The sequence below is a fragment of the Hakea prostrata genome, chromosome 2, assembly GCF_041222555.1.
Source record: "Hakea prostrata isolate BN-2017 chromosome 2, UWA_Hpros_2, whole genome shotgun sequence".
Classification (NCBI taxonomy): domain Eukaryota; kingdom Viridiplantae; phylum Streptophyta; class Magnoliopsida; order Proteales; family Proteaceae; genus Hakea; species Hakea prostrata.
The window spans coordinates 57,815,373-57,832,437 of NC_142601.1; the positions used below are offsets into that span (position 1 = coordinate 57,815,373).

Genomic DNA, 17,065 nt, shown 5'->3' on the forward strand with positions numbered 1-17,065 from the left:
ACAAACAAATCCTTTTGGAGTTAGGTGGGATCCAAGGGTGAAGATGGATGAATCTTGGGTAAAAAAAAAAAAAATTTTAATATCTTATTGAGTGATTTTTTTTTTAATTTAAGAAAATTTTTCCCAAAAAAGAAATCCATTATCGATTTATAAGTTATAAACTCACAATTCTTCTCTCCCTCTACTGACCAGATCCTTTTTTTTTTGTTAGTTGTTCTGTTCTCTGGATCTGCTATCTCCTTCTACTGTACGTATCCATTTTTTATTGTGTGAATGGATGCGGAGAAAATAGGAAATGTTGGGTAAGAAGTAAGAACGACGAAAGTGGTCCATTGACGGTGGGATCAAACGAAGTAGGCCTGTTTCTGTCTGTGCATCGATTGCGACTGAAAATAAATTCACATCAGCTACCTCCATTCAACTTCTCCACAACCATCATTCTCATCCTGTTTTAGAATATCCTGTTTCCAACGGCATATGTGCTCTTTGCTCACCTAATCCCCTTCTTAACCCTAACTTTCTTCGTCATGCACTATATAGGATAATAAAAATAGGAAAGAGCACTGAAAGATATGCCCAGCTTCCAAAAATTCCTCGCTTTGATTAGGAAGGAAAAGGTACAAATCTTATCTTTATTGTCTATCGCCGATTCGCGGTAACAGTTTCTTGAAGTGGAAGCAGCAATGGATAGAGACAGAGGTAGCTTGGGAGGTTTGCATCATCTGTGGAGAACGGAGAGCCAGAAGACCTTGGAAGAACCCAGGTGCCCCCACGGGGGATGGGGGATTAGGGCTAGGGTTAGGGTTACGGTTACTAAAAAATTAAAGATTCAAATCGATGTTTTCTGGGGAAGTAGAGTTCAAACGAACAACCCAACTGTCAAGAACTGATGAAGTCAGCACATGGTTCGTGACCTCATCCGGACGCGAAACAGGTAATTCAATCCAGTTGAGTGGAGATAGCTGAGGAACGTGATCCAAACCGCTCTCGTACCGGACCAGGTGTCAACATGATATTCCTCGTTGTGTTGCGAGTTACACGCACAGCGAGCGAGACAGCGTGTGTGGCGTACAGGGAACCGTTGCGGAGAGCTTTAGAGGCTTTGAGCGTTTGAGAGAGAGAGTTAGAAACTTGAAACCGAGAGAAGAGAGGTACACACAAACCCTCCATTTACGCCCTCACAGCAACGTGTCTTCAGAAAGTTCAACTCACTTGTTCTTTTCGTACTTACCAGTTTATCAGAAAGATTATATCCGAATTACTGCCGTTACTCGCAAGGAAGAAGAATAAAGAGGGAGGGAAAAAAAAAATAAAAATCTGAGAAGTGAAGCAGAGTTCTTGTAGTCTCCTTTGTTCGCTTTCAGTTTGCTTTTTCCGAGTTGTGATTAGTTTTAATTCCTTCGAAATGGCGAGCTCAGTCGAGAAGGAAACTCAGAAGGGAGCCCAAGACGAAGTAGTCTCAGTGGAACTTCCCGCTCCTCCTGGTTGGACTAAAAAGGTTTCAACTTCTCCGCAGCTTGCACTGTTTGTAATTGTGCTTCTATTTCCCTTGCTGAATTACTGATTTCTTTGTTTAAAATTTGCCTTTGTATGTGAAATTTCCTTAATACAGTTTACTTTATTGATGAAATTTTGCTGGAGTAGTAAGAGTTTACTTGCTAGGGTTTGCAAAGGGTACCCTAATTTTTCGCAGGTGGATGGGTAACCTATTTTTAATGTTGAAGGATGAATAGCGTCTTTTTTTTTTCTCTGAATTTCTGCTACAGTTTTCTTTTCTATTTATGAATATTTCTGAGTTTTAAATGATTTCTCTGAGATCATGGTTGGAATTGGTAAATTCATGGCGTGCTAGCTCCTAGGGTTCATCTAAAGGTCACAGTTATCCGGAGAAAGAGTAAGTAGGTTATAGTATCACTTCTTGAAGCTTCTTGGGCTGATTATCTGTGAATTCTATACCCTTCGGATTGACTAGGAAAGAAGTACAGTTTGAAATGTGAGTTCCGCTCTGCAAATTCACAGAATTACATAATGCGAAGTACTTCTTAGAGTGTGGTGCTCTTATTAACTTTTCTTTCTTTCCAAAGCATGCTATGTTATCCAGTAATGCTTTAATACCTTTCCCTGTTCTTCGTTATCTTATGAAAGGTGTAACCACTACACTAAAATAAATAAATGAAATCACACACACACACACTTTATATCACGCCTTATCTGTAAATAACAATATGTCTTTTCTATTGGTTGTTGGATTTTAGTGGATGCTTCAGTTAAATCCGGTTAAGATTTTGTGTTGTTTCTTGCCCTTTTAAGTTTCATATTTTAATGCCTTTGTGGTTAGGCTTAAAAACAAGTACCAGCTACTCACAGTTGTCAAGGCGTCGACGCTTACGCTTAGGCGTCTTGAACCTTCTTGCGTCAAGCCATCCTGTTGTTGCCTTGGTTTTCATTGCCCTCTATCGCCTCCTCGCCTCGCCTCGCCTCGACAACCATGCAGCTACTACTTGTCTAGAGAATCTATTTCCTAGATATTCTAAATGTTGGGCAAATAAGCTCTGCTACTGAAAATTTAGGTATCAACGGCTGGTTCAGCTCTGATATGACTGGATGGAGTTCCTATTCCGTTAACTTGGTTTGGATTGCTTGTGGGGCTGCCCAAATTTAAACAGCTCGAACAATGAGGATACTGGCAGTTCTGTAATTAACCAAAATTTACATGACTACTAAAATAGATACAAAAGGAAAGGATATAAAGGAATTTTGATCTAAAAGAATGAGGGCAATCTTGGCATTAACACTAGGTGAAGTACAGAATAAAATTAAAACTAAAGAGGCTAGTATTTTAAGGAAAAGAGACATTTTGGTAACAAAGGATATTCTTTATTGACACTTCTATACATTCTGGTCTTGATCTTCCTATTGCAGATCACAAAGAGTATTCATTCGTGTTCTCAGAAGTTCTTTGTTGCTTATCCTATCTCCTTTTCTTGTCTCTCTAACATATCCATTCCTTAGTTGTACAATGAAGTGCTTTTCCCAACCTAGGTGAAGCTATGGATATTGAGATGGACATTTAAAGTGGCATAAGGAGTTGCTCCAACATTGCTGGATTTCAGTATAACCTATATGGAATTGCTGAATTGATTTCATGACTTGGTGTCGGATTACAGGTGCAATCGTAGCTTCCTTCGGTGCCGTTTAGTTGGTTGCTTTCTTCGAACTATCTTAGGAGATCTTCTGGATGGTCCTAGACTCTGGGTTGAAAGGGCTTTTTCCGTTGAAGGAATGATTGGAAGACCATGGTTGCTTAAGGTTACATGTAGACTGGTTATGTGGTTATTTTGAATGTTTTTGTCCGATTACTTGGTTGAATTTTGTACGCATTCTTACACCTCTTGTAGTAAACCTTGACCAGCCTTTGTTTTAGTTGGATATTAAGAATGCATTCTTGTATGATGGTCCCGAAAGGAGGAGGCTACATTGAGCAACCTCTCAGTGCTTCCTTTTGTCCCCTCGGCTCCTTTCCCCTTCTCTTTCACCTCTATTATGACATGTGTATTTGGACCTTTGGCCCTAACTTTTGCCTGGGGGTACATGCTAGCATCATAGTCAGAGGACCATGTTGTTCAAGCATTAATGCACGTGCCAACTCGGCTACTCCCTTGGGGTTCTCGGGTGTGTTGCTCATGGGAGGAATACTACTAAATTAGTTATTCCCTAGGTTCAATGGAAGCTTCATTGGCATAGCACCTGGTCATTCAAGGATGAGCTAGTGATATGGGCCTCAAGATTGAGATCTTGAACCATGCCGGAATCTTGGCAAGTAGGTGTGCTTCAAGTTTGGAAGGGAATCATAAATTTATAATGACATTTCAAGAGATCTCTTTAAATCCGAGATATTAACTCATATGCCATCTTGTATCGGAGCCAGCATGAAGGAGTGGAAACTGAAGTCTTGGTCTATGCTGGAGAGGATCGTAGATCTACTTCTTGTTATTGTACTTTTGTTGGAGGAAACTTGGTAATGTGGAGAAGAAATAGACTACTACAAGTAAATATGGTGCAAAAAATGAATAGAGTTATGATTTATACCGTTTGTGAACTAATGTGGGTGAAATTTCTTGCGAAAGAATTTGGATTTTGTGTTAAGAAACCAATGGAAGTGTCATTTTATAATCATGCAGCAATTTGTAGCTAGTAAACCATTTTTTAATGAGAGGATAGACACATTGAAGTTACTTGTCACTTTGTGAGAGATGTTGTGATCAAGGTTTGAGAACTTGGCCTTACTCCATGGACCAAAAAACCAAGTTGGGCCAAGAGGTTGGTGATGTCTCATTGAGCTGGAGTGAAAAAAAATTTTTTGACCAACTTGGCTGGCTATTTTAGGTTTTATATATATATATATATATACAGGCTTAAAGTACCATATTCTCAACATAATATAGTAATCGAAAATCAAATTATACATTTCATGTAAAACAACTTCAATAGCCATCAGAATTTGTCCAAAGAACAAAAGAGTAGTCGTATAAATTTCGGTCAAAAGCACCAAAAGGGTAAAGCAGGACCGGGGGAATGAGCAAAGTTGCCAACGGGAACCGGTGGGGCAAACCCTAACCGCGAGTGTCATAGGTTTCAATAGCTTCCGCTAGATTTCCCCCTTTGAGTTTCGACCCCTAAACCATTTTTTTGCTGGGTTTTTTTTTGTGATTTCAACCACTTTTCACCCTAAATCAGTAACACCTTTGCCTTCAATCGCCCCATTTGCTCCTCTTTTGGGGATTTTGGAAAATTCTTGCAAGGTTGTTCCAAACTTCCTATTTTTTTATTTTTACTTTGTTGATGGCTTGAATGGTTTTGATTTTTTCTTTGTTAATGGCTTGAGCGAGTGTTGTACGGAGTATTTTCTCTTATGGCACATTCCTAAGATGTGATATCTACACTATGCTAATGATCCCGCCCATAGAAACATAGTGAATCAGTTCTTGGACAACTTTAGGGATAACATGTCATGGGAAGGTTTCATCCAGTATGCACGGTACCACTATAAATAGGATATGGATCCATTGATTCCAGCAAGGCAGTCAACTTGGAATTGAAGCCCGAGACTTTGTTTTTGGTTATTATTTTTTTTCGTATGTGCAATTTTATATTAAACAATTCATGCATGTGATATAGTTTATTCAATTTTATAAAGTTCATATTTCTTGGAACCTCTCATGTGTTAGTATACTTGAATGATAACATCTCAGCGCCTTTTTTTAAAAGCAAAATACTAGTTCCATTGTGTTCATCATGCTATAAGTAGATAGCTGCCAAGAAATCAGATGAAAAGCACATCATATCATATAAAGGTCAAAATCTACTGTCGAAATGTTCCAAGTTTTTGGTTGAAATTTCAGCCGAAAACAGCATATCTAGGTTTCTGGCCTGGTCGAAAGCAGCCTTGAAACTGAGATTCCAATCCTTGATTGTGAGTATACTAATTATAAGAATCACTTCTAACAAACACTGGATTGGGAAAAGTGGTCTGATGTATATTAATTCCACACAAAATCAACATGATTTGAACAAGTGTCTTCTTTCTATAAGATTAAATCGATTCAGGAGAAAAGAGATTTACCTTCCTTTGGATTTGCCTTCGTCCAAGTTAGAGTTCTTGTAGATGTTGCAATCTGCTAGCAATGCACTTTATACAGCAGCTCTAGTGAATTTGCTGGCTGAAATTAAGCCAAAACTTGAATTCCAGACGTTGCAGCAGAAAAAAAAACCTAAAGAGCAGCGAGACCAATGAGTTTTGTGTAGATCTTGTTGGTGTCAGTCACATTGGGAAATTATAACCTGGGCTGAACTGAGGTTTCGGTTGAATCAAGATCTTGGGCAAATTGAATTTGTTTTTAGTTTCACATGCTATCTTGTCTCTTTACAAGAAATACCAATGTTTTTACTGAGAACCATTATTAAGCCATGCTTGTGATGTGTAGTATCATTTATACTCTTATTTGTTAGTTCTTTGAATCAATTGGGTTTAACTGTTCCTGATGCTTCTTTTAACAATGTGTAGGATCATTTATACTCTTATTTGTTAGTTCTTTGAATCAATTGGGTTTAACTGTTCCTGATGCTTCTTTTAACAATGTGTAGGATCATTTATACTCTTATTTGTTAGTTCTTTGAATCAATTGGGTTTAACTGTTCCTGATGCTTCGTTTAACAATGTGGTGATGAACTTGTGATTCAAGTTGGTCATGGGTGATTTATGTTTAGCTTGAAGGGTTGTGTTAATATTCTTAAAATGCACAGGGGTATATTGGTTGCTAAAAGTTAGCAACAGGGAGTTTCTTTTTCCTCTTCTCTTTTGAGTGAAGTAACAGAAAATTTAAGCACTTAAAGGGGTTTCCCTATTGACACCCCTGATCAAGTGTCATATCATATTTATTCATTTTGGGTCAGAGTATCCTTAATATTTTCCCCTCTTAGTGTAACACGTCTTTTCTTTTAATGATGGTGAGTTCATCGATTCACATCTGTACTCAATAAAAAAAAAAAAAAGTGAGACAATTACACCTCTTTGAAAATGACTTAATTGTGAGTCACTTTTCAATAAGTCTGAAAAGAGCTTTCACGTGCACCCCCTTAGAAAACAACCTCTTACGTGTTTTCACTCCGTCAATTGAATTATGTTTAGCCCTACCTGGTTGAGCTGGGACTCGCATCTGATTTCATTTATTAGTTGTAATCAGTGCTTCAGGCCGAGTTCTTGATATTCTGCCTGATTTGACCGCATTGAAGTCCATTTATAACATACCTGGAAGTTGAGATTGATGTGGTCTTGAATAGGTAAGAGTGCAATTCTGAGTTTATTTATAGACTCTGCATTTGGAGTCCTAGAAGAGGGTCTTGTTTGATTGCAAGGGGACCCTCCCATTTCTCTTCCCCCTCTTTTTGCTTTCTCTTTCTCTAAATTTTATGGGTTAAAAACAGCCTCTCAGTTGTTCTTCAGTCTCTTTTATGTTTTGTTTTCCCAAGTTTACCCTTCCACTGCTCTGTTGATTCTGTTTATTTCTTCTATTTATGATTAGCATTTTCCTATTCTACCTTCTATAAGTTGTCTTTTTTTGTTTTTGTTTTTATTTCCTTTTCTTTTTTTTTTTGGAGGGGGGGGGGGGTTGAGGATCTTGTGTAAGGTTGAAGACTGCTGTTTTCCCTATGATATAAATTTCCTTTGGGATTATTTGATTTCCCTTATTAAACCTCCTGTCTTTGGTTATTTTTGTTTCTCCTTTAGTTTGTTTTCCTTCCAGGTTAATCTTTGTTCTATAAATACTAACTTCCTTTGGACCTCTCTTTTTAGACCAACCAACCTTATTAATATTTTGTTTTTCTATAACAAGATTGCCACTCAACCTTTCCAGTCTTTGATATGCTTATGGTTTGGCCATCACCTTCCAACTAATGGCTGTTCTGTATTTGGGTGGGCCCGTAGAGAACCCAAACAGGTTTGAACTCAGGATCACATCAAGCAAGTTACCTGGGCTTGGTAGATCACATAGTAGAAGCATCTGGTTTAATCACATGGATTTTAGGCCTGAATTCTTGAGTTTTGGTGCTGTCTTAGCAGTTAATCCAAGCTTTTGGATTAAGGGCATGAGTGTGCGCTTGTTCCATAACCACAATTCTAGACGTTAGTGGCAGTGTGTTTTGTGGAGATCCTAGTCTAAATAATAGGTAACTGGTTTGGCCATGCCAAGTATCTGCTTGTGATCATGTCTTCGCAAGTCCATTCTTAACCTACTATGTAACTTAGGTAGTAATATTCCATTTCAGTTGGAAAAAAGCATTTGTTGGGTAGCATTAAGTGATTGAAAATTTATTTACTTGGGAAATAGGCAACTCTGATGGTATCTATTTATGGAAATATATGACGAGGCAAAATGTAAGCTTGAAGTCTGGATGACTTTTGAAGCTTTTTTTTCTTGGCGTGATCCTGTTTATGATATCTTACTTCCCTTTTATGCTTTCACCAAAATCAAATCTTTTATGGAATTATGAATTTCTTTGTTGAGATAGCTGTTGCTTTATAGACTCAAAACTGCTAAGCAATTGGCTGATTTGTATGGTTATTGGGTAGAATTTTTCAAGAAGGTTAGAAATATTTACTGTAGAAAGAAAAGGGAGGATACTAGGCAGACATAGGAACACATTGATGGGGGTTGTTGTTGGAGTAGTTACTGTAGATTGTCTTTTTGGTTTTTGGTAAATCTGTTATGGGTGACAGGACAGACAAACTTGGGTTCACTGTTATGTAAAAATGGCCTTGATAGACTTGGAATTGTTTACAATTGGAAATTGCAGTTTGTTTACTAATCTCCATTTCAACGTGTACATGTTTTTGCAAGCTCTGATATTTTTCTTGTATCTAATAATTAACTTCTATGTGGTGGTTTGCAGTTTATGCCCAAGAAGGGAGGCACACCGAAGAAGAGTGAGATCATTTTCATTGCTCCAACAGGAGAGGAGATAAGTAATAAAAAGCTGCTGGAACAATACCTCAAGTCACACCCTGGTGGTCCTCCTGTATCCGAGTTTGATTGGGGCACTGGTGAGACACCCCGGAGATCTGCAAGAATCAGTGAAAAGGTCAAGGTGACTCCGCCATCAGAACCAGAGCGTCCTAAGAAACGTAACAGGAAATCTCCTGCAGGCTCGAAGAAAGAAATTATGGAGACTGAAGAGAAAAAAGATGATGGTATGCAAGATGCGAACATGTCTGAAAAGAACGAGGAGGAAACAACGGTTGAGGATTCAGCTGGCAAGGAAAATCAAGGTGGGAATGAAGACAAGACTCTTGAAGGTAGTACCCAAACAGAAGCTGCTACGCTGGAAGGAGCACCAGTTGAGGAAAAGATCGAAAATGGCACTGAGGTAATCAAGAAAGATGATGCAGGTATGCAAGCTGAGCCAACTGAAAGGGTTGAGGAAGAGAAGGACATTCTAATGTCAGGTGCAGAAGCAGTGGCAACCGTGGGTGATACTAAAGAGGAAGTTAAAACTGCCCCAGAAAAGGTGATGCCACCAGCAGAAGCTTTAAAACAATGATGAAGCAGGTCACGGGGACCAAGAGAATCCAGCGGAAGTTGTTTGCAATGAAGTGAGCGGTGAAGTGGAGCCTGGAGAAAAAGAGAAACTCAGCAAAAGTGCAGCTGAAACCATGGATGAGCTCAAGGGGAAACAAGCAGCAAATGGAAACAATGAAGGACAAATCCCAACAGTCGAAGAAAAAGGTGAGAAAATAGAGGGGGAAGTGATGGAGAATGGCAGCCGTAACGGTGAGGTTGGTGATTCCAAACCTCGGGAGGTTAGTCAGAAAGAGCGAGTTGATGCCCAGCAGCCTCCGGCCCCCTCAGCAGTGAGCTGCTGAGTGAATTTCTGCCATCACTGCCCATGGCCTCTGCTGCCTCATCTTGGATGCATTTGGATGACTGTAATATTAATGTTGATGTTGGATCTGATTTATACATGTACCTTGGTAGGGTAGGCCTTTGTTGATGCAGCAAGTAATGTTGCATTTAGTCGGTGTTGATTGTACTGCTTTTTTTGTTTTTTTCTTCAGGGGTAAGGGATGTTAATTATACTTGTAGTGATCCCTGTAATCATCGTAGGTTTCTGACCATCTGATATGCTCTGTTAAAAATGTGCATCCTGTTAATTCGCAGGGCCTGTGTAGCATTCTGTATTTTGTCACTTTTACCTCTTTTACTTCCGTGGCTTCTCTTATGTTCTTCTTTTCATAAAAAGGGCGAATTAACACATGAGATTTTATATGTAATTTCATCCCCCAATCCCCAACTCTGCCATGGGTGTTCTACCGCAGCCATGACGCATCTCACCTTGCACCATCTACAGCGACTACCAGAAGGTCCTTTATGTCAGGTTTAATCCTAAACGTGCTTACAGCATTAACCCCTTTTCCTGTCATCCGGTCCCTGGCACCTCCATCCATTCTCTTCCCCTTATGCCTCCCGATGTCACCTTTGCCCTAACCAGCCCCACCCTGTTTGAGACTCTGGTTTTATTGGACAATGTATTTTTGTGCAATTCAATGGAAAAACTCATCGAGATATATCATATTTGGTTAATATCCAATTCGATACATGTCGGTTAGTATCGTGGGATACTTTAAACCATGGGTGATATGATACCGATAACTAGAACCATAGCTTGATCTTCTTCCTATATGAGACACCCCAACCACAGCCGTCTCTCTTGATGGCGATACAACAAGGTGCAAGGTGAAACAAACGCAAATGAGAGCAGGCATAGAAGTGGCACGGAGGGGTAAAATTAGAATCATGAAAAACAAACTACTTCAAACAAGCTAGTAATATTGTTCAAACTTGGAACTTCATAACCGTTGGTACATTTCTCATCAACACAAAACAATGAAATTACAGAAATCCTGAATGGGTTTTCAAGAGTTCAATAACACACTGATTACATTCTCAAGGCTGCTTGGAATTTACGACAGCAGCAACCGACTGGAACTCAATAGAAAAACTTAAAGAGATAAGTCGGTTGATCGTTGACATTTGCACTAAAAGGTTGACTTTGCTTCAAGAATGTGAGGAAACACAAATATACTGTAAATCCTCCCAAGGAGGCAAAAAAAGAATTAATCAGTATCTAGCATCCCATCAAAGGCCTTTAAGCTGTTCAACCAGTCCAGTCAGCAGAGTCCATTTCTCCAGTGCACTGGCAGAAGACACAAAAGCTCTTTTGGAAGATTCAATGTCATTCTGGATTACTGCACCGAGGTAGAGTACAGGAGAAAACATTAGAGATGAAGCATGGAAGTATTAGAATAGTCGAATCGCACCAAGAATGGTAACCCCACCTGATGAAATTAAGGAAGCCAGTGACAAATTGAATGTATCGATTACAGTCTTTTCTTCAGGATCGGAGCTCAGCTGTTACATACAGGTACATAAGCAAAACTTAGTTGCATTCTTGTAGAAGAATAACATGAGATTGAACCATACTGCTAAACCTATAGAACAATACATAGCTAGTAAAAGAATGGAGAACTCTCACTAACCTTGGAGAAAGCTGCATTGACCTTTTGGACCCATTCTGCATCAGTACTTGAGCCAAGAACTGAACTTGCTACTGAGAGATCATTATTTTCTATAGCTTGACCCACTTTACTGAGCTTGTACACAGCCTCTTGCAGATAAGCTACAACATATAATTTAAATTAGTGATCTAAAACAAAATCATACAGAAACTCAGACAAGTCTTTGGGGTTAATGTTTAACTTCTCATCATGGTTCAAGTTAAGTACTAAGGAAAACTTGAGTGACTACATCTTCGTATAGGAAGTGGGACTGTTAGAGGCTTCTTGCTCACATATCCAAAACCTCCTTGGTTTCATTCGTACTACAAAACATGCTTCTCACATCTGCAGAACTAAGCATCGCACTTTTCTTCCCTAGTCGGTAAGGGCTGGAACTCGGATTTTATGGTGGATATACACAATTCCACCATCATCAGATGAGATATCTGACCACCATTCCTGGGTAATCAGTTATTACTTAAGAATTGTCATCTCAATGGGGCACCAAGTGGATGGATTAAATCGTATTTTGTGCATATCCATAAGAACAAAAGGAGGCCTAAGGGGTAAAGAAATAATCATAATATAATCAGAGCCAGCCATTTCAATGTGTGCATTTCCATCATTAGATGGAAGAAACCCAGTAAGTACCAAGCAAACTTGTATAGCTTAACCCATTACTTTCAAGAATCACCTTTCATAAATGGGTATAACAGATTGATCAGCCACACACGGAAACAATAAATTGAGCTCAATAAAAGAAACGAACAGGGTTTTCTACAGTCAAAATGAGACTACTACTTTCGAGAAGCAAAATGGAAATAAGAGGCGAAACCTGTTTCGTCTTTGGATGACTTGATTACTTCTTGCTTCTCAAGCCTCTTCTTTCGGTCTCGCTTGACCCTCTCCAGGAGCTCCACATCATCGTCAGCCTCTAAGATGGCAGCATTGACATGGGAGAAGCCAGAAAGGGAGAGAGTGGATGCTGCAGTAAGGCAGACAGCTAAGCATCGTCTCGTGAGAGTATTAGAAGGAATTTGAAACTCAGAGCCTTCCTTGCTGAAAGCAGCAACAATAAGAGCGTTCTGACGCTTTCCATTGTGTTTGAGAGAATAAATAGTGGCCGGTGATGCCGGTGGTGGTGTTGTCGTCGTTGCTGAGGAAGAAAACAGAGAGGTGCGGAGAAGTGAATTAGCAGAAGAGAGAAGGATCTTTGCCATCGTTTTTTTGGTGGGAAAAAAAAGGGTGAGGTAGATCCTATCAGCTATTGGTTTCAGGAGGATAAGATTGCGATTTTGTTAGTGATGGTCCACCGATGTAATTTTTCAAATGATTGAGGGTGTTCTAGTAATTAGGAAACAAAGACAATAAGCCCATACTCTGTTGGGCCTAAGTCCATGTTCAGATCTAAGCCCGAACAAGAAAATCCCATGCTTTAGAAACCCTACAATCCGGCCGAGACTTGAATGCTATGCATTAAATGCACAACACTGTGCTGCCAACAGTCGAGATTGAAATCTCGACACTCCGTCTCGCAAGTGATTGAAAATGAAACGAATGGTCGAGATTTCGATTTCAACCGTTGGCAGCACAGTGTTGCGCATTCAATGCGCAACACTGAAGTTGAACCGCTACAATCCTGGCTTGCTCATAATCCCATGTTCTATAAACCCTACAATCCTGATCAAATAAATCTGTAAAACTTAACACCATTTCTTGGGTGTTAATGACTAAGAAGATATTGCCATTTTAGATTTATAATACTACATAAAAAAAAAAATCCTATTTTATGATTCTATCTTCATCCTTATTTCTTCTTTGAACTCTTGACTCTTAAGAAATGGGTGGATCTCTTCACCCATCTTCTTTAACTTGGTTTTATCTTTATTTCAAGCTCTTATCTCTTTATGGTTACGACTTACAAGCGGATCCACATACTCCGTAATTCATTTCCCTACAATTCCTTTATAGGATTGGCCATGGCATAGATCCGACCCAACAACAAGTAAATAAATCTTTTGCCATGGCTTTCCCTACAATGGCACAATCCTATGGATTGTGGGGGGATCGGAGGGGGGCCACGCCAGAAAGAAGGCGCGCCAAAAGTGTTTCACCAAGAAGAACTTGTGAAAAGAAGATAGTTCACCAAAACCCAGCAAGAGTCCATTGGGTTTCATTATGATTATGAGAGCAGCGGTGTTGACTTTCATGACAACCTTTTTCAATTTGTAGCGATGGGGGATAAGGTTTGCATGGTTGGTGGTATCATGTGGTGCATGTAAAAAATTCTATATTCTTCTTTATACATGTTTTAATAGTACAAAGCAAGCTTTAACAAAGATTGCCCATCAGTTAAGCAAGAATTAAAAATGATATCAAGTACTAATCCCATCTCTCTTTCTTCACTTAGAGTGTAATTTATTCTGAAGCAGGTTTATTACACTTGATGTCTAACAGGAGAAGAAAACCTTGCTTGAGGTTATCAGCATACAAATCACAAATATGATGGTTTTCTTTTTCCTCCCTGAGGTTGCATGGGTCCACACTAAGCTGACTTGCTCCTGAAGAAATACAGAATTAGATGACAAGAAAATGTTGTAATCCCATGCTCTATAAACCCCACCATCCTTAAGCACAAAGCTGACTTGCTCCTGAAGAAATACAGAATTAGATGACAAGAAAATGTTGCAATCTCATGCTCTAGATAAACCCTAAAATCCTTAAAGCACAAAGTTTGGGAACCCACAGATAAAGGCTTCTATTCCTGAAACCCTTTTGAAAGAGAAAAGATTTCATCATCTCTTTTAATTCAAACTATCATATATTATGGTAGTATATCTCTGTAGGGCCATATTTGTTGGACAAGTTGGTCATCTAATCATTTATTAATCACTAATTTATATTGTATAAAAAAACTAAAATAAATTTGTAGTTGTTGGGGGGAAAGAAAAACCATTTTTTCTTCAACCTATGCAGCAGTTAATTTCAAGATTCTTGGGCCTAATGATTTTTTATATACTTTTGCAACTGGACCCAATAAGAATGTAGCAGAAAAAGGAATAATGCATGAAAGTGAGTTAAAGGAAGAATCTTATGATCTTATCATGGAAGATTCAACCTAAAAGCCAAACTCCCATCAGTTGCATGGATTATGTAATTCCTTTATTAGTTGGCATCAGAAAAGGGACCCTAAACTCATCAACTAAGTAAACATAAAGACACCCCTTTTTAACTGTATTTCCACTAATCCATCAAATCATCTTAGTCATTAAGCAAGAACATCTCCACACACAGAGAGAGATTTCAAGGTTTTCTCAATAACTAGTAGAAAACAATTTGACAAGAGCTTGACTAAACTTTTTTTCTGAATTTCTAGTTTATTATTTTCTTAAGTACTAAGAAAATCCACCAACTAAAGGACCCTCCAGCATGATTATGTTTGTCCTCTTTGATTAATAATGAATATATGCTATAAACAAAAGAAACCTTGAAAGGTAAAACCTTTCTCCCTTCAGTGATCAAACTTATAAAGACAACCCAACACCCACTTTATCATCAGCATCATTATCAAAAGATTAGTAAGTACGCGTATGCAGAAAAAAAACTCAGAAAACTCCAAGCAGATTTAGAAATAAAGCTTCACAGAAACTTCTTGAAGACAAAGACTTAGCAACGAAGATGTAAAATATTTACTCCTTTTAATCTGTGAGACCCATAATGTGGTCCATCTTAAGATTCTCATCTCGCCTAAGTTACTTTCAATTAGCTATTTCATGTTCGGCTATTAAGTATATACCACAAAAGTAAATGAAAAAAAAAAAACGCTTCAAAATATACTATAAACTTCAAGGGGTTATTCAGTTGGTAAAATGAACATGTCAGTCGTAACTATGAGGTCAAGACTTTAAATCTCCTCAGATATATAGTCTTACCTTATATTTAATGTAGTCAAAGTGCATGTAAATTCTTAGAGGATCCTCAGATTCCTCCCAAAAAAAAAAAAAATGTATACTACAAATTTTGGAAAAAGATCTCCATGAAACTAGTGTGTGAATTCCATCCTATTATGTCTTCTTACATCTTCTCCTATTTCATATCATGAGGTGCATGAGTATACTTTTCATATTAAATGTCTCGACATACAATTCATTTCTTGCAATGCTTATTCATAGAAAGCTATACTTAATCATCACAAGAGATCTCTTCTTATAAGTTTAACCTTGGCCACAACTAAGATTTCCTATGACTTCATATATATAGCAGTGGAAACCCCAAGAAGTGCTTGGAGAAGGCAGTCTACTCCATGCAAGAGTTTTTGGATAATAAAAAATCAGCCAAATCAACTTCAAAAAGGGGGGTGGAATATGGAGAAAATGTTCAGTTGACTTGAGAACCTCCTCCAATAGGTTTTGTGAAAGTAAATACAGATGCCTCATGGGTTGCAAGAACAAAGAAGGGTGGTGCCGGCATTATTATTCGAGATGCCGAGGGAAAGCTCTTGAGTGTTTCTTCATTATCTAGAAATTATAATTCTACTAAAGAAGGAGAAATTCTTGCTTTCAGAGTAGGACTATTGGAGGTGCTTGCATGTGGCTATGAGTCAATTCTAATTGAGTCAGACTGTAAGTAGATAATCAAGTATCTTGAAGGTGAGATTCAACCCCTGATGGCAATGGAACCTCTGATCCAAGACATTTATTATATAATGGGTAACTTTATGCATTGTATCCCTACTTTTATCCCTAAGAGTTCTAATTTAATTGCATACCTTTTAGCCAAGAAGACCCTTTCTGTTTCGGGCTCGAAAGAATGTCCGCCGTCTTCCACTGTGTGGTTAGTGGAATTATGTTCCCCCAACCCCTTGTCCGCTTTGAATAAGATTGTTGTTTAAAATAGATCTAATATTGAGCATTTATTAAATAATACAAATTCCAATGTAAAACTGCAGCTCTAGCGTACCTTTGACTTAATTCAATTCATTAAAACCCACAGATTTAATCAGAAAAGAAAGAATAATTAATCCAATAATCGAGGTTTGCAGTGATATATGTCGACCCAAAACCAATTTATTAAACTTGATCCCATATGCACCTGAGCTCACCTGCATTGAACCCATCTTAATACGAGGAACTGGTACAGGTGTTATCAATTTTAATATTTCTATAGAATGGTCTTTTTTTATATATATTTTTTGGATAAATGGGAAGTTGTTGTTGGTAGCTAGTGATATTTTTATAGAAATCAACAAGCATTAATCATGTAGGTAATATATTAAAGTTCTACATAAATATTGATATACTGTCGGTGGTAGTGCCTTATTTTCTCCACTCGCTACAATTAATGCATATTAAGTTAATCAAAATCCAAATAAACTATCATTTGATTCATAACAATGGCTACCATACTACCATTAGGGTTGAGATCTTCCATACATACGGATACGTTCACATACATGCATGGATTAGGTGTTAATATCTTCTTATTTATTTATTCTTTTTAAGTAAAAAATCTTCTTATTTATTACCATTCAATTATTTAAAAGAAATATCTTTTGTTTTTTGGGTAAAAAATATTCTTATTTATTGCCATTCAATGATTTAAAATAAATATAGAAGGTGACATTGTTAAAATATCAGTTGTGCATGGATTCTTCTCACAATTTAATTAGTAATTTGAATTTGAATTGACATTCAAAAATTCTACTCAAGAAAACTCAAGATAAGAAAAAAGACAAGGATATGTATTATTTCAAATGTGGCGTGTCAATGTTATTCTCATGAGATAATTTGGATTCATGTGATATTTTTTTATTCTTTTTCAATCATATTCTTTCAATATGTTGACATGATAGCCAAGAATTAATAAGCATCTGATTGATAACCACGGAAAATAATTTTCATAGTAGATTCAATTGTTTTTTTAGAAATTAAATAATACATAAAATTTTTTTCA

At 37.8% G+C, this 17,065-nt stretch overlaps 1 protein-coding gene and 1 pseudogene across 2 annotated transcripts; one reads left to right on the forward strand and one right to left on the reverse strand.

The window, feature by feature from the left end:
- The first annotated feature begins 416 nt into the window (after window positions 1–416).
- LOC149025188 (uncharacterized) lies at window positions 417–9,898 on the forward strand (annotated as a pseudogene). The gene is made up of 2 exons (XR_016171702.1): window positions 417–1,498; window positions 8,452–9,898. The product of XR_016171702.1 is annotated as an uncharacterized LOC149025188 (transcript).
- Window positions 9,899–10,365: 467 nt separating this feature from the next.
- Window positions 10,366–12,384, reverse strand: LOC149025189 (chloroplast thylakoid lumen protein). Its single transcript, XM_089145412.1, has 4 exons — window positions 11,949–12,384; window positions 11,096–11,235; window positions 10,895–10,967; window positions 10,366–10,804 (listed from the first exon to the last, which is right to left on the reverse strand). The coding sequence occupies exons 1-4, from the start codon at window positions 12,331–12,333 to the stop codon at window positions 10,695–10,697; spliced, it is 708 nt and encodes a 235-aa protein (XP_089001538.1). The 5' UTR covers window positions 12,334–12,384; the 3' UTR covers window positions 10,366–10,694.
- Window positions 12,385–17,065: the final 4,681 nt, after the last annotated feature.